Source organism: Rhincodon typus, chromosome 30, assembly GCF_021869965.1.
Source record: "Rhincodon typus isolate 14 chromosome 30, sRhiTyp1.1, whole genome shotgun sequence".
Taxonomy (NCBI): domain Eukaryota; kingdom Metazoa; phylum Chordata; class Chondrichthyes; order Orectolobiformes; family Rhincodontidae; genus Rhincodon; species Rhincodon typus.
The window spans coordinates 31,773,474-31,796,911 of record NC_063361.1 but is presented as its reverse complement, the minus strand read 5'-3'; the positions used below and the strand labels follow the sequence as shown (position 1 = coordinate 31,796,911).

Genomic DNA, 23,438 nt, shown 5'->3' with positions numbered 1-23,438 from the left:
CCTTCTTCAGAAATGGGTCTGAAGAAGGGTCCAGACCCGAAACGTCAGCTTTCCTGCTCCTCTGATGCTGCTTGGCCTGCTGTGTTCATCCAGCTCTACACCTTGTTATCCCAGATTCTCCAGCATCGGCAGTTCCTACTATCTCTGAACCAAGGACCTCATATGTCCAAGTCAGGATGGTGTGCGACTTGGAGAAGAACTACCTTTTGGGACGTGGTAGTCACAGGTTTGGTAGGTGCTGTGGAAGGAACTGTGGTCCACTGTTGCAGTGGGCATCTTGTAGATGCCATGCACATGTTACTGCATTGCTGGTGGAGGGTGTGAATGTTTAAATTAGTGGCTGTGATGGTAATCAAATGGACTGCTTTGTCTTGGATAGTGTTGAGCTTCTTGAGTCCATTCATCCAGGCAAGTGAAGGATATTCTATCACACTCCTGACTTGTTCCTTGGAGATGGTGGGCAATGTTTGAGGAGTCCCTTCACAGAACACTTGGTGTCTCACCTCTTGTAGCTAAACATCTAACTTCTCCAATTTGGTTACTTGTCTATGGTCACCCTGGGAAATTCACTGATGGCAATGCCATTGAATGTCAGGAGGGGAGGTTACTTATTTCATCTTTTGCTGCAGGTATGATTACTGCCCGTTATCAGCCCAAGGTCGAACCTTGGGCATTTCTCCTCTTTCTAGCCAAACAAAACTGACTTGTCCAGGCTCTGATTGTGATATGTAGAGTTATTGCAAACTGAGTACATTGGCATGAAGATTTCATGATGGGATTTTCCTGGCAGCAAAGTTGGGAACAGTGGGAGTGGCAGACCAGGAAAGGACAGGAGGTTGCTTGTCGAGAGGGAACTAACTCTTCATCCTTCTAACCATTTGGGAAGTCACTAGATTTGACCACCTTGGCAACTCATCGTTATTTGACCAATGAGCCTTCTTCATCAGCAGCCATAATGAATCCAGTATTTAAATTTGGGGATGTTGTTGGCTCTATAGTATCTGCACATCATGGGCTATTGGGCTAAACACAACCCTCATCTTTCCGGTACATCGTTTCTTTTTCTCCACCTCCGACCACCTCTATGCTCTCTTCTGGTTTCAACTTGGGTCAGATTACAACCAATTTAGTTGTGCTTGTTAACTTGGGACAAGGTGAGTGGATCAACCAAAGAGCCCAGCTTGACTGGGGACTATGTTGGTTCTTGATTAAGCAGTGCCTTGATTTTGAAACTGTTATTCTTGGTTTCAAATCCCTCCCATTGTCTGTACCCTTCCTACCTCCTTAATTATATTTTCTAATCAACCTGTTCAGAGATGTTATTATACACCTTTTGGAGCAGATGGGACTTGAACTTCGGCCTCCTGGTTCAGATCTCATGATTCTGCCACTGTACCACAAAGCCCACCTCCTCCTATCGCCCCCTTGATCATGACCCCAACCCTGAGCACCAAACCATTCACAACCTCATCACCTCAAGTGACCTCCCACCCACAGCCTCTAACCTCATCATTCCCCAACCCTGCACTGCCCGCTTCTATCTCCTTCCCAACATTCACAAACCTGACTGCCCTGGTCGACTCATTGTCTCCGCCTGCTCCTGCCCCACCGAACTTATCTCCACCTATTTCGACTCCATTTTCTCCCCCTTGGTCCAGGAACTCCCTACCTATGTCCGTGATACCACCCACGCCCTCCACCTCCTCCAGAACTTCCAATTCCCCGGTCCCCAACACCTCACCTTTACCATGGACGTCCAGTCCCTATACACCTGCATTCCCCATGCAGATGGCCTAAAGGCCCTCTGCTGCTTCCTGTCCCGCAGGCCCGACCAGTCCCCCTCCACTGACACCCTCATCCACTTAGCCGAACTCGTCCTCACCCTCAACAACTTCTCTTTCAATTCCTCCCACTTCCTACAGACAAAGGGTGTGGCCATGGGTACCCGCATGGGCCCAAGCTATGCCTGCCTCTTTGTAGGATACGTGGAACAATCCCTCTTCCAAAGCTACACTGGCCCTATCCCCCACCTCTTCCTCCGTTACATTGATGACCGTATTGGCGCCGCCTTGTGCTCCCACGAGGAGCTCGAACAGTTCATCTACTTTACTAACACCTTCCGCCCCAACCTTAACTTCACCTGGTCCATCTCTGATACCTCTCTCTCGTTCCTGGACCTCTCTGTCTCCATCTCTGACATCCCACCTGGAAACCGATATCCATTTCAAACCTACCAACTCCCACAACTACCTAGAATACATCTCCTCTCACCCACCTTCCTGCAAAAAGGCCATCCCCTATTCCTAGTTCCTTCGCCTCTGCGGCATCTGCTCCCGAGATGAGGCATTCCACTCCCGGACATCCCAGATGTCCTTTTTTTCTCAAGGACCGCAACTTCCCCTCCGCAGTGGTCAAAAATCCCCTTGACCGTGTTTCCCGCATTTCCTGCAACTCATCCCTCACACCCCCTCCCCGCAATAACAACCAAAACAGAATCCCCCTCGTCCTTACGTACCACCCCACCAACCTCCAGATCCAACACATCATCCTCCGACACTTCCGCCATCTGCAATCCGACCCCACTACCAAAGACATATTTCCCTCCCCACCCTTATCTGCTTTCCAGAGGGATCACTCTCTCCGTGACTCCCTTGTCCGCTCCACACTCCCCTCCAGCCCCACCACCCCCGGCACTTTTCCCTGCAACTGAAGCAAGTGCTACACCTGCCCCTACAACTCCCCCCTCACCCCCATCCCAGGCCTGAAGAAGGCCTTCCACATCAAACAGATGTTCACCTGCACATCTGCTAACGTGGTATACTGCATCTGCTGTTCCCGTTGTGGCCTCCTCTACATCGGGGAAACCAAGCAGAGGCTTGGGGACCGCTTTGTGGAACACCTACGCTCAGTTCGCAACAAACAACTAAACCTCCCAGTCGTGAACCATTTCAACTCCCCCTCCCACTCCTTGGACGACATGTCCATCCTGGGCCTCCTGCATTGCCACAATGACGCCACCCGAAAGCTGCAGGAACAGCATCTCATATTTCGCTTGGGAACCCTGCAGCCTTAAGGGTATCAATGTGGAGTTCACAAGCTTCAAAATCTCCCCTCCCCCTACTGCATCCCAAAACCAGCCCAGCTCGTCCCCGCCTCCCGAACCATTCCTCCCACCTCAAGCCCCACCCCCATCTCCTACCCACTAACCTCATCCTGCCTCCTTGACCTGTCCATCTTCCCTGGACCGACCTGTCCCCTCCCTAACTCCCCACCTACACTCACCTTTACTGGCTCCATCCCCGCCTCTTTGACCTGTCTGTCTCCTCTCCACCTACCTTCTCCTCTATCCGCCTCCCCCTCTCTCCCTATTTATTTCAGCATCCCCTTCCCCTCCCTCATTTCTGAAGAATGGTCTTGACCTGAAACGTCAGCTTTCCTGCTCCTCTGATGCTGCTTGGCCTGCTGTGTTCATCTAGCTCTACACCGTGTTATCTCTTTTTAATCTCCTCCAGCTTTTAGGGTCCTCCTGTCTAATTGTTGACTCTGAAGCATCCCTGGTTTTTATTTCTGCCACATTGATGATGGTGCCTTTAATTGCCTAGACACTGTCCCAGAGGTGTCTGTGATGCTTCAAGCGTCGGTATGGGCTTGTTGGGCCAAAGGGCCTGTTTCCACACTATAGGGATTCTATGATTCTATGATTCTCTCTCTTTCAAGATGCTTCTTCAAGCCTCCTCTTTTGATTGACTGTCTCAACGTTTTTGTTTGTTGTTCTTGATCTCGGTCCAATTGAAATGCTTCTGTAAAAGGACTTCGGATGTTGAAAGCGGTATATAAATGTAGAAGTGTTGACAGAATTTGAACACTGTCCTTTCATCACAAGGTATGAGAAACCATCAACTAAGGCCACTGCAAAACATCATGAATAAAATGAAAGTTTTCACTTTCCACTTTAATTCCCAAATCGTTAGAAATGCCCTCATACTACTTCTATTTGTCACTTGGGACTGATGAACACTGCACTGAATGTGGTGACAAATTAGTAGTGACCTTTTAAATTTCTTTAGAACTTGCCCTTTTTTGTGTTTTTGTTTTGTTGGGAGCATTATGCTTTGTGCAATATTTTATTTTCAGTTCATGGTTTACTTTCCCTGAGCATCTTTGTCCCCCATTTGCTCTCTATTATATTGACTCACTACGAGTGGAGTCCAAGATCTTTGGTTCTTGGCAGCAAAAAACATTTGTTCCCTGTTGTGTTTCTTTTGAGATCTGACTTGAAGGCTGTAATAGAGCATTTTATTCAATGCAAGATCATATGTTAATATTACATAGGATTTAAAGCAGATCTATGAGACCACGATGATGTTTATACGCAGCAGGAGTCTCCTCCCATCCCACTTTATTCATTGTATTGATACTGTATTTTCTACTCAACTCCATCGAAATATTACTGAATGTTCTCTTAAATGCGTCTTTGCTGAATACCCCAAGGAAGGTGAATATTGCTTCAGTGACCGAAAGTAAACTGATGGAGTTTGCTGGTGTTATATTGTTTTTGGCTGACATGTGATATTGCCTTTTAACAGCACTCTGTTCATAGGTCTTGTACGAAAGGCTCCGTTTCTTTGGATGCTGATTGTTATAGTCAGCTGGGATGTGCTCTCTGCTCTGATGCCAACAGCATTCAGTTCATTTAATGAATGATAAGCTTGGCTGGTGTCTCTGAGGGAAAGAAAAAATTTAAAATTACCATGTCAATAAGTTGGTTTGGACTTCTTACAAATGTTAACGCTGTATTAGATGTAAAATCTGTATTTAACCAATGATTTCCTACTATCCCTATTCTCTTGATCAAACTCTTGTTGAACATCTCGAGTCAATCTCTTGTCAGCCTTCTCACATCTTTGTAAGATTACAACTCCTCTAGTTTTTCCACATAACGAAAGTCCTGCATTTCTGATACTAATATGACCAGTTTAAGTGCCATGGAACCTTCCAGGGTCCTGCAGGTCATGCAGTTTTTTGCCTTGTGCTCTCGCGCTCTCTCACTTACAGTTGAAAATTTAAAAGTCTTTTGCTGTGGGACCAATGCATTTCATTTCTTCAGCTCAAGTTGCATCCTGCAGTTTAGAAAGATGAGCATTTATAATAGTGTTTTTCGTGAACACGGAATATTCAAAATGGTTTATGGCAAGTTAAGTACTTTTGAATTGTAGCTACTGTTACTGTGTACAGAAGATGGAGGCAGCATGTGTATGGCCAGGTCCCATAAATAGCGATGTGATGATAACCTCTGTTTTAGTGCTGTTCCTTGAGAGAAGAATATTGCACGTAAAACTTGACTTTTTGAAATACAGAAGTGTTGTTACACCTCTTTTTTTTTTAAAATGTTTTATCAATGAAGATGGGGATTTCGTTTAAAATGGCATCTGCTAGGCAGCATCTCTGACAGCAAAGTACGCCCTTAATACTGCACTGAAGGTGTCCCAGAAATGAGTTGTAATCCATAACCTTCTGACTGAAGCACAGTTGACACCTGGTTCTAACAATGCAAAGGCAAGATGGAATTTTAAAAAAGACTGCACATTTATTTAGTGCTTTTCACAACCTCAGGATGTCCCAGAGTGGTTTGCAGCTAGTAGAGTAATGTAGTCACTGGTATAGTACAGGAAATATTGTAGCCAATATGCACGTAGCAAGCTCTACAAACAGTACTGCGATAACAACCAGGTAATCTTTTTCTTTTTTTTTGATCTGCTTTGTAAAAGATAACCGTTTAGCTAAAGATTTACTAGTGAATTACAGAGAGCCCAATGTTGTATTGCCTCTTGTATGTTGTGTTGCATTTGCTTACTAAATCCAATGATGGCACAATGTTTACGCGCATTTATTTTTAACATTATGGCAAAAAATTTATGTCAATTTGCATTACTGACATCATCTAAAAAAAATAGATTTGCAATAACCAAATGTTGATCTTAACTTTCTGATAGCTTTTAAAAAGCAGAGATACTGTATCAGTTTGTATGGTTGGGAGTTTATTATCTGACTCAGTGAGTTGTAGATGCTCACAAAGGAAGCCATTTGACCTTTGGCTGTACCAGTTCACGACAGGAGCAGTTCACCGAGTGACACTATCTTGCTGTTTTTTTTCCCTACTGAATTTTGCATCTATTAGAACCACATATTGTGGTTTCTTGTTGGTGTTTGTGCTCTTGATTCTTTAATGGCTTAGTTCAGTGCTTAGCAAACCTATTCCCCCACTGTATGTTTTTTCTTTATTCGTTTACGGGATGAGGGTGTCACTGGCTAGGGCAGCATTTATTGTCCATCCCTAATTGCCCAGAGGGCAGTTAAGAGTCAACCACATTGCTGTGGGTCTGGAGTCACATGTAGGCCAGACCAAATAAGGATGGCAGTTTCCTTCCCTGAAGGACATTAGTGAACTAGGTGGGTTTTTCCCCAACCAATCAGCAATGGATTTATGATCATCATTAGAATTCTAATTCAGGATATTTACTGAATTCAAATTCCACCATATGCCATGGCAGGATTCGAACCTGGGTCCCCAGAACATTATCTGGGTCTCTGGATTAACAGTCCAGTGATAATACCACTAGGCCATCACCTCCCCCACTGGGACCTTGCTTTGATGCTCAAATTTTAATGAATCTTCAGTGAGGTCTGGGAGAGTGATGGTCTGTTATAGAGCCGGAGTATGGCTCTTGTAACTTTTGCTGCATCTCCATGCTGGCCATTATTGCCTTGATCTCTCAACTCCTCGAATTTTAGCTTGCAGCCCGATTTGGGGCCCCGGCCCAAACCCCCCACCCCACTTTGGGAAACCCTGCTCTAGTTTGTGTTTTGGTCTGTCACTCTTGTATTGTCTTTGTTTTCAGTCATGTTTGGGTGCCTGTTCTCAACCATGGGTTATTAAGTACATGGCTGGGGTATACAGACACTTGATCAGTGAGGGAATCAAAGAGTTAAAGGATAAGGCAGCAAAGTGGAATTGAGGATTATTAGAGCAGCCGTGATCTCTTTGAATGGCAGAGCAGATTTGATGGGCCGAATGGTCCATGCATATGCATGTCTGTTTCTGTGCTCAGTGTTGTGAGGAGTAGTGCTTGGGAATGGGAGACTTTCCAGTTTCAGACATGGATGTTAAAGTTGAACGCCCCTAAAGTAGAGACGATGTGATTAGTAGCAGTGTTCTCGGACCTGTCCTCCTGACCAGTTTGTCTACTGGGGCCATTGTGGGGCAACCTATTCTCTCACCAGCTGTCTTAAGTCTATTCTGAGTAAGATGGCCTGAATCGGAAGACGTTTCGGCTGGAAGGAACGGTGTTTAGGGCATATGTGCACTGTTTTAAACTGGTGACCAAGTATGCCATTTTTTTTGTAGAAAACGTAAATGGGATGGGGCAGGTAAGAACCAAGCTTCTGTAATCCTTTAGGAAATAGACTATGAAGCCCTGGAAAAGAACTGAGCTTAATCTGTCAGATAGGGGATTTCTTTAATGCCTTGCTAGTCGGATCCTGTCCAGGAAAATTTATGCTTTCATTACAGAACTGTTTGATAATATAACCACAGCTTCAAACTTCCAAAAGGAACAGTCTTTATTAGTCTTCCAGTCCTCAGTGTGTCCTTTCCCACTCCTCTGCATTCCTTCCCTGTTCCATTCATTATTATGAGGCTCCTCCCTCTCCAGTTCCTCTGACAGGCGAACATTCTTGGCATTTTTCTACCACTGAACCAGTTTCTTCCTGTTGGTTTTTTTCAATCGCTTCTGACCTCCCATTTGTTACAGCTGTCAGATGCATAGAATTCCATACTTCTGAGTGTAATCTCTGGTTTTGTAGGTCAAGATGCTGTTGTATATTATACCTCCATTCTGTCTATGGACTTGATAGACTTATAACTGTGATGGACTTCACAAGCTTCAAAATCTCCCCACCCCCGACCGCATCCCAAAACCAGCCCAGCTCGTCCCCGCCTCCTTAACCTGTCTGTCCTTTCTCCCACCCATCCGCTCCTCCCACCTCAAACCCCACCCCACCTCCTACCTACCAGCCTCATCCCTGCCTCCTTGACCTGTCCATCTTCCCTGGACTGACCTACCCCCACCCGAACTCCCCACCTACACTCACCTTTACTGACTCCATCCCTGCATCCTTGACCTGTCCGTCTCCTCTCCACCTATCTGCTCCTTTATCCATCTTCCATCCGCCTCCCCCTCTCTCTCTATTTATTTCAGAATCCCCTTCCCGTCCCCCGTTTCTGAAGAAGGGTCCAGACCTGAAACGTCAGCTTTCCTGCTCCTCTGATGCTGCTTGGCCTGCTGTGTTCATCCAGCTCTACACCTTGTTATCACAGATTCTCCAGCATCGACAGTTGCTACTATCTCAGACTTGTAACCTGTTGTTTCAATGTCCGTCAGAAGGTCTACTCTGGATCATGAGTTCCTGATGTGGAATTCCTAAATATCTAATTCTTGGTTACACAGATTTTGGGCACCTGGGGCAGAACATCCCATGAGGTAGTGGGATTCGGAGTGCAAGATTTGTTTCGTTCTAATTTGCCTACTCTGCATTCTGCCTCATTAGGGTGAACCTGAAATGTGATGCATTTTGGTGGGCAAGTTGCTTTCATTCTGAATGAGTGAATGGTAGCGAGCTTCTCCCAGTTATTGCTGCTAAATGTCATGGAGAGCTTCATTCGTGTCTTTGTTTTCTTTGCCCTCCCAAGAACATTGGCCATTGACAAAATAGGACCAGGCAGGGAAGACGTGTTTGGCTGGCTGATAAGTTTCCAGTCCATTGTAAGCGTGGCCCCTGAATGATGAACATACAACTTATGAATGTAGTGTGGAAGATGAGGTATACCAATACAGAATTTATAAACAGAAAGGTAACGACTCTAAAAATGGCTCGCTGACTGCGTCCTGTTGAATCTTTAATCAGTTAAAAGGGAGATGCAGATTTCTACTGATTCAAAATGCAAATCCTCGAATTTCTTTCAAGTCATTGTTCTGAGATAATTAAAAGTTTTATCAGTGTATACAAGCGGTGACATCTCTTGGAGTACATCCCCAGAGGGAAGAAAGTACACTGCCTTCAACACCTTATCAATGACAATGAACATCTTGCCACAATCTTCCCCATGCCTCCACTTCTCACCTTCAAACAACTGCTAAACCTTAAACAGACCATTGTTTCCAGCAAACTACCCAGCCTTCAGGGCAACATCGACCATAGCACTATACAACCCTGTCATAGTAACCTCAACAAGACATGTCAGATCTTAGACATGGACACTACCATCACACATGGGAACACTACCCACTACCTGCACAGCAGATACTCATGAGATGACAAGGTGTAGAGCTGGATGAACACAGCAGGCCAAGCAGCATCAGAGGAGCAGGAGGGAACATTTCAGCAGTAAAGGGCTTTTAGCCACTGATCTTCAGGTAAGTGTCCTCCAAGGCAGATTTCAAGATGCACAACGATGCAAAATCACCGAGCAGAGGCTGATAGCCAAGTTCCGTACCCATGAGGAGGGCCTTCACTGTGATCTTGGGTATGCACCCGTGCATGCGCACACTGGCACATGCGTGTGCTCACACGCACGCACAAATCTATGGGGTGAATTATTTCATCCAAGATGTTTGCGTATTTGCATATGCATTGTATTTTGTTCAAAAAAACAACAAAACCAGTCTGACTCCAGGTTGGAACACACATTCTAAACATGGCCTCACACATAAAATGCATCACCTTCTGTATACACTGATAAAACTTTTTTAATAACTTGAAGCAATGACTTGAAAGAAATTCTGGGATTTGCATTTTAATCATTAGAAACCTGCGTCTACTTTCTAACTGATTAAAGTTTCAACAAGAGGTGGTCAGCGAGCCATTTTTAGGGTTGTTAACCTTCTGCTTGTAAATTCTGTATCGGTATACCTGCTCTTCCACAGTACACCTGAAGGACGAGTGAGGCTTTGAAAGCTAGTGTTTTCCCATAAACCTGTTGGACTATAACCTGGTGTCATGTGATTTTTGACCTTATCCACCCCAGTCCAACGCCAGCACCTCCACATCATGACTTATGAATGCACATACTTTGGAACAAGATCCCATACCAATTAATTTTAAAGATCTGACGTACGAATGTTTTCTTGTACTTATGGTTATTTTATGTTATACTGTGGTGTACAAATCGACTTACCAGTGCACTTGAGAATGTTACCCATTTGTAATTGGGAGATGCCTGTCATTGATTTCTTTTTTGCAGGGGTTTTGCCTCGATGCTTGTGGAGCTAGCTTCAGGAGTGTTTGTCCTCACATTGGATCTGGAGGACACTGGTAAAACTTCTCTGTTGTTCTTGTGTGTTTCTGGAATGCAGTCCAACTCTTATTACAGGGTCACTGCGGTGATTTACAGCCACTGTGTCGTCCTGTGTTGATTTGCATAGGCTTTGTTGTCAAGGACTCATTGGTTTAGTTTGTAGAAGGCTGACTTGGTGCTGCATATCCTGCACTGAATCTTCACAGTAAAAGCAACCTTCTCTGACAAGTGGCTACCAGACTGCGTGAGGGGTTTAATAGATTCTAGAATCTCACTTTCATCATACATGGGAGGTGGAATATTTAATGAACAAGGTCTGGGTGGGTACAAGCTTTTTGTTTGACTCACCTGCGCTTTCTCCACCAACACCCCGCCCCCCCCCACCTTCCTCACCTTGTGATCAGATGCAGCTTGCAAATCTAGTGCAGAGCACCCATTGTAGAGTATACGTGCGCTGGTCAGTTTACTTTTGATATGGAGGCAGCTGATAGACACTGCACTAGAGAGCTCTATCTCAGAACCTGTGTACAGATGAAAAGAAAGGAGTATTGCAGTACATAGAGTTAAAGAGCTTTACATTGTGATAAAGGGCACGCAACTTCAGCAGCAGGTTAAGCGCAGACACCTCAGCCTGAGATGCTGCAGACAGTATCTCAAAGAGAAAAAGGCAGGAGCAACTTAATTGACAAGATAAAACAATAAGATTGCCCACAACAACATTTATTACTTTTTCTTATCAAGTTGGCATATGACTAAATTTGGTATTGATCTACATAGACACAATCCTGACCATGAGGGTCTGGGCATTGAATCCATGAAGTATAGAGCAGGGTTTCCATTAGTGACCCCAAGTGGGGTGACATTTCGAAATTGTGAGGCAGCAGTAGTCACTTTAGAGCTGTGCCACATATTATGACAGCTGTATCCCCACTCCAATAGGCACCCACTCTCTCGGATCTCACTTGATGAGTCATGACAATCTTCAAACCTACCAAATGGCTTCACAGTGGGAAAAGGTTTGGGGAGCTCTAGGAGTTTAAGATACATTTTACTTGTCGTTTATGAATGAATATAAAACAACCTCTCGAACCTCTTTCAAGCTGTAAGGGAAAATTCAGATTTGTGCACTGTTGCTTATGTTACAATGTGAAATTCCTGATTCAACATTGCACTATGACCCCACTGTCTTTTGAGGTTTACAGAGAGGTTTTGCAGAGTATATAAATAAGGTAACAGCTAAGCTACACTTCTTTTGACAAAGCTCCAGTGAATTGTTTTAGGATGTTTTAATCTATTAAGGGTTGCCACATAAATGCAAGTTGTTCTTAGATGATATATTGACAGCATTAGACTATAAGACTACAAGAACAACAGAGAAGTTTTACCAGTGTTCTCCAGATTCAATGAGGACCAAACACTCCTGAAGCTAGCTCCACAAGCATCGAGGCAAAACCCCTGCAAAAAAGAAATCAACGACCGGCAGATCCCAGATTACAAATGGGTAACATTCTCAAGTGCACTTTGTACACCACAGTATAACATAAATAACCATTCATAAATACAGGGAGTGTAGCCCTGGATTAGGTCCATATGGAGCATTATCATTAGTACAGACCTGTCAGCTGAAATAGTTTGTTTTGTCTGTACTTTCTGTACAATGTAAAGCTGAGATTCTAATTTAGTCCAATTTTGCAGTCAGGAAGCAGCAGTGACAAATGCAGCCGTTTTCTGGGCAACCAGACCTTTGACGTTAAACGCTCACCTCTTGCTGCAGTGATGATTGTCTCCTTTTAGGTTTTCTGCATGCAAAGACCTGTGCCTGGAAGTGGTGGTTACAGTTCTAATTTAATATAAGCTACCAGCCGTTCTACTGAGGCTGTGGGAACTGCCTGATTTTGATGCACAAGCACAAAAAGCAAGTGGTTTACGCTTTACTCAAGGTGTGAAGGGAAATAGACAGTACACGTGACAGATCTGAAAGGTTGGGCTTGTATCTGTGGACTTGGCTCATCTGGATCCAAGCAGGACAGGCAGCCTCTTTGAGCCACTGTAATTCTTCTGGAAGCTCTTTTTTTTCTCTAATTAGTTCTATTACCCTGCTGTTTCCCAAAAGTCTATAATTATTTTTCCCTCTCTCTGAATGTAATTAAACCTAAGGTCCAACAACTAGTCCTGAAAGGGTTCTTGTGGTTCAACAGTAGTGTTTCTACCTCTGAGCCAGAAAACGCAGATTCAAGTCCTACCTGCTCCTTTGTAATTACATCCCTGAGCAGGTTCATTTGAAAATATAAAAGAACAATTAGCTATGATTTTACAATTGGCCAGAGTTTGCTGGACAATCCCGAGTATGTTAAGAATGATACTAATGATCGATTTAAGATTAATTGGGCTTCGGCACTCTGTCGGGGGTAGTAACACTACCCTTGTGCAGGGAGGCCTGGGTTCAAGACCCACCTGCTCCAGAAGTATGTAATAACATCTTTTTGAACACGTTGATTAGAAAAATAGGTCAATAGAAACAAAAATTGGGTTTCGGACATGGCTGACTTATGCTTGTTAGAAGTGTACACACTCGTGCTTTGGAGCCTTTGCCCTGTAAGATAAAGGAGCATGTCTGGGCATTTCACGTTTTTTCAGAATTAAACAAAAGCATAAAGGACAATAATTCCCTGGTGTGTTCTCCAAAGCAATGACTATCAAGTCAACTTGCCAAACATTGAGCATCCTTTTCCCATAGAGTGTAAACTGTTGCTTCCTTTGAAACTTGGTATTCTTGCACATGTCCTGATGAGAGAGATTTCAACACACACAATTTTCAACTTTGTTCTATTCTGTATGACTAAACAACTACCTATCACATGTAATTTCAGCCTCAAAATTATTGCATCTGCTGCAATCCATAGAAAAGGTGAGGTGAAGAGGATTGCGCTTGATATCAAGGCCACATTTGACGAAGTGTTACATCAAGGGGTCCTGTCGAAACTAGAGTCAAAGGGAATTGGAGTGATGGTTTTTGTGCTGGTAGCAGTTGTACCTGGCACAAAGGAAGTTGGTTGTGAATGTTGAAGGTCGGTACACCCGGCTCCAGGACATTTCTGCAGGAGTTCCTTCAGGTTTTGTCCCATGCCCAACTATCTTTTGGATGTTTTCGTTAATGATGTTCCCTCTGTCATAAAGTCAGAAGTGCAGATGTGTACTGATGACTACACAGTGGTCAGCACCGTTTATAACTCCTCAGATACTGAAACAGCCCAAGTCCAAATGAAGCAAGATCTGGATGATTCCCAGGTTTGGGCTGACAAGTGGTAAGTAACAGCACATGGCCATCTCCAACAAGAGAGAAACTAACTATCATCTCTTGATATTCATGTCATTGCCATCATTGAACCCCCCTCTCTTAACATCCAGGGGGTTACCATTCACCAGAAACTCAACTGTACCAGGCATATAAGCTGTCGCTACAAGAGCAGGTCAGGGGCTAGGAATTCTAAGTAACTCACTTCCTGACACTTCGAACCTGTTTGCTATCAACAAGGCATCGTTCAGGAGTGTGTTGGAGTATTCCCCACTTGCCTGGATGAGTGCAGCTCCAACAACACTCGAGGCTTAGCACCATCCAGGACAAAGTAGTCTATTAGATATTCTGTGAATGTGGTATCATTCAGTTCCTCCACCACGGACATTCAGTAATGGCAGTGTGTGCTATCTATAAGATGTGCCGCAGAAATTCACCTAAGATCCTTAGACAACACCTTCAAAACCTGGGATGACTTCCATCTGGAAGGACAAGGGCAACAGATATCTTGGAGCACCAGCACTTGCCTTCCAAGCCACTCACCATCTTGACTTGGAAATATGTTGCTGTTCCTTGATTGTCACTGGGTCAAAATCCTGGAACTCCCTCTAAGGGCATTGTTGGTCTATCTACACCAAGTGGAAGCAGCAGTTCAAGAGGGCAGCTCCTCACTGACTTCTTGAAGACCACTAGGGACAAGCAATAACCACTGGCATTGGCAGTGATGTCCACCTCATATGTATGAATAAAGACAAATTTAAATCTTGAATGTTAGCATGTTTCTGCCTCATCCATTGGCCTTTTTTAAGAATTGCACAGCCTCAAAAATTGATTTTTTTCCTGCTCCTGTCCTCTTTGAAATCTCTTGCCTTTACACTTGTGACTGTGCAACTGCTCTGTTCTAGACCCCTGAACCACTAGAAACTCTAATTCTCTCTGTATCCTGTCATGTTCTTCCATAGTTTTTAAATATGGATCTATCGTTATCTCCCATCAATCTGTGTTTATGGCAGGATGATTCCACCATGCACTGTTCTCCTGATTTGTTTAATTAATGCCAAGTTATTTTACATTTTATCGATATTTGGGGATGGATATGAGTGGCGAAGATTACAGTTGTTTGACGGCAAACATAGTGAACTTATTGCTCTGGTTTCTGTTCTTGTTCCAGTTCTGGCATAAAGCGTGTTTCCAGTGTGAAGTCTGCAAAATGACTTTAAACATGAAGAACTACAAAGGTTATGATAAGAAACCTTACTGCAATGCGTGAGTATTTTACATTTCTGCATTCCTGTTGCAAATGTTGGATCAACCAGTGATTTACTTTGCATTGAATGGTGATCTGGCACAAGTCTTGCTGAAATTTAAGACTAATTTTTTTCCTCTCTAAGAAATTGATGCAGATGCTTTGGGAGTGGGCAGATCTCTAGAAGCAGTGACACCTTAATCTGGGTGTTCTCAGTTTGGCTTTATCCTGATCAGATGGGCCAATGGGCTGACAAGTGGCAGATGGAGATAGATAAAGGTGAAGTGCTGCATTTTGGAAAGACATATCAGGGCAGGATTTATACTCTTAATAGTAAGGTTCTGGGGAGTGTTGCTGAACAGAGAGACCTTGGAGTGCAAGTTCATAGTTCCTTGAAAGTGGAGTTGCAGATAGATAGCATAGTGAAGAAGGCGTTTGGCATGCTTGCCTTTATTGGTCAGTGCATTGAGTATAGGAGCTGGGAGGTCATGTTGCAGCTGTACAGGACATTGGTTAGGCCACTTGGAATACTGCATGCAATTCTGGTCTCCCAGCTATAATAAGGATGTTGTAAAACTTGAGAGGGTGCAGAAAAAAAATTACAAGGATGTTGCCAGGGTTGGAGGGTTTGAGCTATAGGGAGAGGTTGAATAGGCTGGGGCTATCCTCCCTGGAGGGGTGACCTTAGAAGTTTATAAAATCATGACGGCCTTGGATAGGGTAAATAGACAACATCTTTTTCCCAATGGTAGGGGAGTCCAAAACTAGAGCACATAGGTTTTGAGGTGAGAATGGAAAAGTATAAAACGGATCTAAGTGCCAACTTTTTCATGCAGAGGGTGGTGCATCAATGGAATAAGCTGCCAGAGGAAATGGTGCAGGCTGGTACGAATACAACATTTAAATGGCACTTGGATGGGTATATGAATAGGAAGGGTTTACATGGATGTGGGCCAAATGCTGGCAAATGGGACTAGATTTATTTAGGATATCTGGTTGGTATGGATGAGTTGGACCAAAGGGTTTGTTTCTGTGCTGTGCATCTCAATGACTCTATGGGGTGGTGCACACACTTTTGCAACCTAAGGTTGTGGATTGATGAAAGTGCCAACTTGCATCATTAGAATGTCTGCTGTAGCTTAGCGGGTTGTTTGCCAATGCCAAGTTAGAGTTGTGGGTTCAAGCCCCGATTAGGAGACTATAAAACCTAGACTAATTGTAACCCAGTGCACAACAGAGGTAGCAGCACTGCACGTTCAGACGGGGCCATTGACTGACTTGTATATCTACTAGTGCAGAGGTATGCAGATTAGCCCAAATTATGAGCACTTTGTCCATATTCTTGCATTTAAGGTGCACAGAGGGAATGTAATGAAGATTGCAAGCTGATCCTTACATTGGCCGTACAGTCCAATGAAGAGAATGAGGGGACTGAACTGATATTGTCTAGAGTAGAAAAATGAGAGATGATCTCATTGAAGTTTACAATTTCTTACAGGGCACAAAAGGATAAATGCAGGAAGGATGTTTCGCCTGACTGGCAGGTTCTAGAACCGGGGGAAACAGTCTCAGATTAAGAGAAAGGCCAATTAGGATTGAGATGATGAATTTCCTCGCTGGAGCAAAGAACTTCAAAGATCCACCATCCTTGGAGGGTTGTTTATTGTGGACAGTGAATTCCAGACCACACATTTAGGGTGGTGGGGGCGGAAATCCACATTTCCTTTGTAACTAAATCATTTGAAATCTATGTCTTCTCTTCTAATGGAATAAGTCCTGGCTATCTGCACTCTATCTAGGTCCCCCCTCATTTTGTAATCTTTCAATAGTTTCTTGATGTGTTAATGGAATTACCAGTGCAGGATCCCCCTGTGGACCAACATCCTTGGGGGTTTCCATTGACCAGAAACTGAACTGAACTAGACAAATGAATACTATGACTGCAAGAGCGGGTTAGATATTAGGAAGCCTGCACCAAGTAACTCACTTTCTGATTTCTGTAAAGCCTGTCCACCATCTACAAGGCACACATCACGAAGTGTGCTGGAATACTCCCCACTTGCCTGCATGTGTGTAGCTCCAACACTGTTTATCACCACCCAGGACAAAGCAGTCCAATCAATCAGCATCACATCCACAAATATTCACCCCCTTTGCCGATGACACACAGCACCAGTTTGTACCATCTATGAGATGGTCAAAATCCTGGAATTCCCCTTCTAACAACATGGTGATTGTATCTACTCGAAATAGACTGCAGCAGTTCAAGAAGGCAGCTCATCACCACTTCCTTGGGGGCAATTAAGGAGGGGGAATGAATGCTGGCCCAGCAACAAAGCCCACATTCCCTGAATAAAAATACTTTATCTTGTTTAAGGAAGTGTATTAAAATAACAATTTCAGAGAGTTTTGAAAAGAGTAAATAAAGACAAATTGTTTCCACTGAGTGGTAACCATTAGAGGTAGACTTAATGTGATTGCCATCATAGCCAGAAGTGGGATTAAGAATTGTGCGTATCACTGCATGAAAAGGGCCATAGAAACAGATTTAGTATTGACTTTTAAAAGCAAATTGGTTTATACACTTCAAGGAAGAAACTGCAAGGCTGGGGGAAGAGTAGTGTAGTACAATTAAAAGGAATGCTCTTCCCAAAAATTGGCATTGGCAGGATTGGTTAAATAGCTTCCCCCTGCTCTGTACAATACTGTGATAATACATTATCCAAACAGTAATATTGGCAGTGACAAGCCTCCAGGTTACTTTGCATGCAGGGTCATTAGCCCATTGTTATTACCATAGCGTCCTCAGGATTTAAGGATTAATCTCCAGGACATTGCAGAGCAGCCTAGGAACAGAAATCTGTTTGAGTTGAGAAATTTTGGAGAAGGATTAAAAAGGGCCATTGAACTAAATGAGGCATTTGGGTGTGAGGTCAGGTGACAAATTTCCAGGAGGGTGCTCAAACTCTGGTAAAGCTCATCATAGGTGAAAGGTCAAGCCTTTCTAGGCACAAGGTTACTGCTTTTCAAACTTCTGGAGTCACAGGTGATCATTGAAGTCATGGTCTCTGGTACAGTTCGCTGATTAGTCCTGTTCTCTAGCTGCTCATTCTTCGTGGCTCTTTAGGAAATTGTCTTCAAATATTTTATCCAATTCTCCACAAATTTCTGAATTTGCTTTGTCGATCTGGTCAGGTAGTAGATTCCAGGTCATTCACAGTGTAAACAAAACAAAAACGCAGAATGTGAAGTGAACAAAAGGGTTAAAGCCACCAGACGCAGTGGAAACAGAACACCTCTTTTGTTAACAGCGAAACACTAAACCGGAAGAGAAAAGAAAATTACTGCAAGGAAAGGAAGAAAATAAATCCCTTCACAAAGAGACGCATAAGAACTGCTGAGTGGGAAGTGAAGTAAAAGACTTTGAAACCAAACAAGACAAGCACAAAGTTTTCTTTCAGAAAGGGGGATAAACAACTTCAAGAGGTTGAAGAATCCAATATTGGACAAGAGCCACCTCACTTGTTTGCCTTTTTGTATACAACAACCCAGCAAATAAATAGCAGGCGCTTTCTTTCAGGACTCTGAATGCTGTGCTAAATGCCAACAATTAGAGGACACTGTCTTGAACAAGCTCCTACCCCACAAAATTACCATATAATTAGCAGAAGGTGATGATGGATATTTCTCAGTTGAGAGCTGCTTTTACATCAGCTTAGTCCAGGGTGTGATTTTGTAAACGTTCCTCTCCGGAAGGTGTATTGTGGGAAAAGGATGTGCTCAGGAAGGATGTGAAAGCATTGGAGAGAGTGCTGAAAAGATTGATGAGGATGGTGGCAGGAATGGAGATTTTTTTTTAGTTAAAATTGGATAAGCTGGATTGCTTCCCTCACAATAACAGGACACTGGGGAGACCTTTATTGCTGTTAACTTGTGGATTATGTTATGATGTTGGATTGGGGCGGACTCGGTCAGAAGCCACATGAGATCAGATTATAGTCCAACAGATTTATTTGAAATCACAAGCTTTTGAAGCGCTGCCCCTTCGTCAGCTTCACTTGACAAAGGAGCAGTGCTCCAAAAGCTTGTGATTTCAAATAAACCTGTTGGACTATAACCTGGTATCATGTGGCTTCTGATGGACTATGCTAAGGTTAGGGTTGCTGATGTGCCAGCAATTATTGCCCATCCTTAATTGTCCTTAAAGATGATGGTGAGTTCTCTTCTTGACCCTTTGCAATCCACTTGCTTTTTTTTTAGGGAGAAAGTTCCAGGATTTTGACCCAGCAACACTGAAGGAATGATAATATCTTGACTTGGAAACATGAGTGGCTTGAAGGGGAACTTGCAGGAGGTGGTGTTCCTATTTATCTGCTACTCTTGTCCTTCTGGGTGGAAGTAGTTGTAGATTTGAGAAGTACTGTCTTAAGGACCCTTGGTGAATTTCTGCAGTGCATCTTTGTAGCTGGTACATGCTGCTACAACTTGGCGATAATGGAGGGAGTGGATGTTTGTGGACGTGATGCCAGTCAAGTGGGCTGCTTTGTCGTGGACGATGTTAAGCTTCTGCTGTGTTGTTGGAGCTGCACCCATCCAGGCCAATGGGCAGTATTCCATCACACTCCTAACTTGAGCCTTACAAATGGGGCCTAGGCTTTGGAAAATCAGGAGGTCAGTACTCGTTGCAGCCTTTGACCTGCACTTTTAGCCACTTTGTTTATGTGGCAAGTCCAGCTGAGTTTCTCAATCCAATCCAGTCTGGCAACCCTTCCAGGATGTTGGTAGTGGGGGATTCAGTGATGGTAGTGCCACTAAATGTCAAGGACCAATGATTAGATACTCTCTTGCTGGAAATGGTCATTTGCCTGGCACTGGTATGGTGCAAATATTACTTGCCACTTGTCAGCCCAAACCTGGATATTGTCCAGGTCCTGCTGCATTCGGACATGGACTGCTTCAGTATCTGAGGAGACTTGAATGGTGCTGAACATTGTGCAGTAATCAGCAAACAGCCCCACTTTTATGGTGGAGGGCAGATCATTGATAAAGCAGCTGTAGATGGTTGGGCCTAGGGCACCACCCTGAGGAACTCCTGCAGAGATATCCTGGAGCTGTCCAACAACCATGGCCGTCTTCCTGTGGGACAGGTGTGACTTCAACCAATGGAGAGATACACCTCCCCCCCCCCTCCCCCGATTCAACGAATGCCTCTGTCTCCAGTTTTGCCAGGGCTCCTTGATGCCACATTCAGTCAAATATGACTTTGATGTCAAGGGCAGTCACACTCCTAACCACCTCCTCTGCCATGAAGCTCCTGGCCATGTTACAGCTTTCATTTAAACATGTACAAAAGAGTTTAATGACCCTAGCAAAACCCAAACTGAAATCTTTCTGTAGTTCTTGAAAAGTTTCTATCCTTTTGGCTGCGTTAAAATAAAGTCTGCCCTGCAGAATGTTAAAGCTGCACAGCAAATGGAACAAGATTGGTGTACTAAAAGGATACAGCTGGTGGGCAGCATTCATCTCCGCTCCTTGTGATTTATGTTCCTCTGTCTCTCAGCCCTAACTGTGATGTGTCTGATAAATGTCAATATTTATTCTGATGCCTCCAGGGTCTGGCATTCAGCCTTGAATAAATGTCAGTCACTCAGGAGGCCAAGGTGGGGTTGCAAACAGTTGATGGACAAATTTCCAAGGAATTGTTTTCTTAAAAAAAATGTTAATTTCCGCTTGGATTAAATAGAGTTGATCATCTTATCTTCCAAAAGTGTAAATATGTGCCGCTTTCTTGAAGAACTTAACTTTGATAAATTACACTTCTAACTTACTTTATGGTGGCTGAGAGTCTCTTTAGTTTTTGGTTTTTTCTTCTTCATTCATTAACGATTTGAGGGTGTCGCTGCTATGAAACATTTATTGCCCATCCCTAATTGCCCATAGCACAGTTAAGAGTAAACCTCTTTTATTCATTAACAGGATGAGGACATCGCTGGCTAGGCAGCATTTATTGTCCATCCCTCAGAGGGCAGTAAAGTGTCAACCACATTGCTGTGGGTCTGGAGTCACATGTAGACCAGACCAGGTAGGGATGACAGTATCCTCCCCTAAAGGACATTAGTGAACAAGATGGATTTTTCCAACAATCGACAATGGATTCATGGTCATCATTAGATTCTTTTTATTCCAGATATTTTTGTTTAATTGAATTCAAATTCCACCATCTGCCGTGGTGGGGTTCTTCATTAATTAAACACAGGAAATGCTGGAAACATTCAAAAGGTCCGGCAGCATCTTTAGGAGAGAAAGAGTTAACTTTCTAAGGAAAGGGAAGTGATCTGAAACATGTAACGCTGTTTCTCAGCAGAGATGCTGCTTCATCTGCTGAATGTTTAAGTGTTTTCGGATATTAGTTCAAATATCCAGCTTCCACAGTATTTTGCTTAGTCTCTTAGAAGCAAATGGGGAACAGTGCATCAATTAATCATACCTCAAAATTCTGCAAGCTGTCACAAAGTGTATCCACTCCGAACGTGACTGCCAATTTGCCTGCCTGACTCCTGTTCAGGACAAAAGCAATTCACAGCAGGTTTTGTCATGAACAAAATACATGTATTACCATATCTAATCTACTACTGTGCAATTCAAGCTATACTTTGCTTAAAAACTCCAACACACTCGCTCACACATGATTAAGACAAACAAAAAGTATACAGTTTGATGTGGATACTGTGGTTGGAAAAATTAATATGGAAAGGGTAAACAAAATTCTGGAGGTAATAAAAATGCGGATCTCTTGGGTGAGTTCACGCGTCTCTCTCCTGTTTTATCTTAAAATTTTTAGCACTGACGTGCTTTGTAGTGTGATGGTCATTATAGAGCCATAGAGTCTAACAACATGGAAATAGACTCTTCGGTTCAACTAGTCCATGCAGACCAGGTTTCCCAAACTAAACTAGTCCTATTTTGCCTGCATTTGGGCCATATCCCTTTTAAACCTTTTCCGTTTATGTACCTGTCCAAATGTCTTTTAAATGGTGCAGCTGCCTCTACCACTTCTTTGATTTGATAGTTGAAGTGGTTGGACCTAATCTTTCCTTGTTGGAATTTTGTCATTTAGGCTTTCCTCGTTTTCTGTCTGTTTTTGCTGTCACAACGGCGCTCTTTTGACCCCCTTCCCCAGCAACTGCTTGAACAAACAGCTGTGTAAACTATGCTTATAATGAGTGTCAGGTAACATACCGTTAAAACGTGCAATCCTTTCCACATTCACTTTTTTTTCAAGGAAAGTTAACGTTCCCTATTTCAGATCACAACTAAGAAACAGAAATTTAAAAAATAGTTTGTGTAACTGTAAACAGCACGAGGAAACATTCGATTCTATCTGTTTTGAGATTCAGAGCTATTTTGCTTTCTCTTCCTACACACTGCTCCCACCCCAAACCCTAGTCCTTGTGATATTATTAGATTGGGGGAAGATAAATAAATTAACTTTTTCTGAACCAATGCCTTTGAACTTGGTATACAAGATAATTAAGGATAAACAATAAATACTGGCCTTGCCAGCATATACCCACATCTCATAAAAGAAACTATAAACTGGGTATGTATTGCTAAGATGCTGCTGTATTCTTGGGCCAGCAGTGGAAAAACTACTTTATTTTTAAGTTCAAACCAGAGGAGATCTTCTGTTCATCTGCCCTGGACCCCTCCACATCCAGGAAATTTTCCAATCTTAGCTTTTTCAGGCAGTACTTCATGTGTGAAGGACTGTGCATCAAACTGTAACTACCTAATGCCAGCACGGTTGTGCCAACAAAAGCAACCTGAACAGAGTTAGACTGTCTGGATGTAAAGGGAACGCAAATTTCAGAAATGAGCAAAGCTTTTTGTAATCCTGATTTTTTTTTTTCCCCTGGAAGGCTGCGCGTTATAAAGTGTGGTTGAATGTGGGGGTTCAGGTTGTGGAAGTGAGGAAATGCGTTACATCTCTGTTGCACAGCAATCTGATATTTGTGGAGGATAATTTTGTAGTTTGTATACCATATGCACATTTTAAAAGAACATTTTTATTGTTTCTTCTCTGCTTGTGGAATGAAATCATCGTGATGGTGATAATGCCCACTTTGATTATAAGCAGCACACTGATATTTTTTAAAATGAACGTTCCTTCTCCTGGGTTTGGAGCAACTTAATAACTGTTGTGTGATATTTGGCCACTTCATCAGGCTTTGTGAAATATATTGAGCAAAAGCTTTTCTGGCCCAATTCCTTGCAATTTTTAAATTGTGTTTATTGCCTTGGCTTCTGATACTGTCGACTTGAACAGCTGTTATGCTTATAAAACCTAAAAGGAAAGGGGGAGCAAATGAAAGAAATTTGCATATGTATGGTGCCTTTCAGGATGTCTCAAAGGATCTTTCTGATGTAAAGTTATTACATAGGATTACATGGGATTGTGATGACTTTTGAAGGGGATTAGAATTACTGTCATAACAGCCATCCTGAGATGGGTGATGAGCCCTTTTATTCAACCCTGGAGACAC

At 43.3% G+C, this 23,438-nt stretch overlaps 1 protein-coding gene across 1 annotated transcript in view; it reads left to right on the top strand.

Moving 5' to 3' along the window:
• Positions 1-23,438, top strand: part of lasp1 (LIM and SH3 protein 1) — a 164,059-nt gene that overhangs the window by 32,950 nt on the left and 107,671 nt on the right. The window contains exon 2 of the mRNA XM_048614590.1: positions 14,821-14,915. Within this exon, the coding sequence (XP_048470547.1) occupies positions 14,821-14,915 (95 nt within the window). The remainder of the gene's footprint in view (positions 1-14,820; positions 14,916-23,438) is intronic.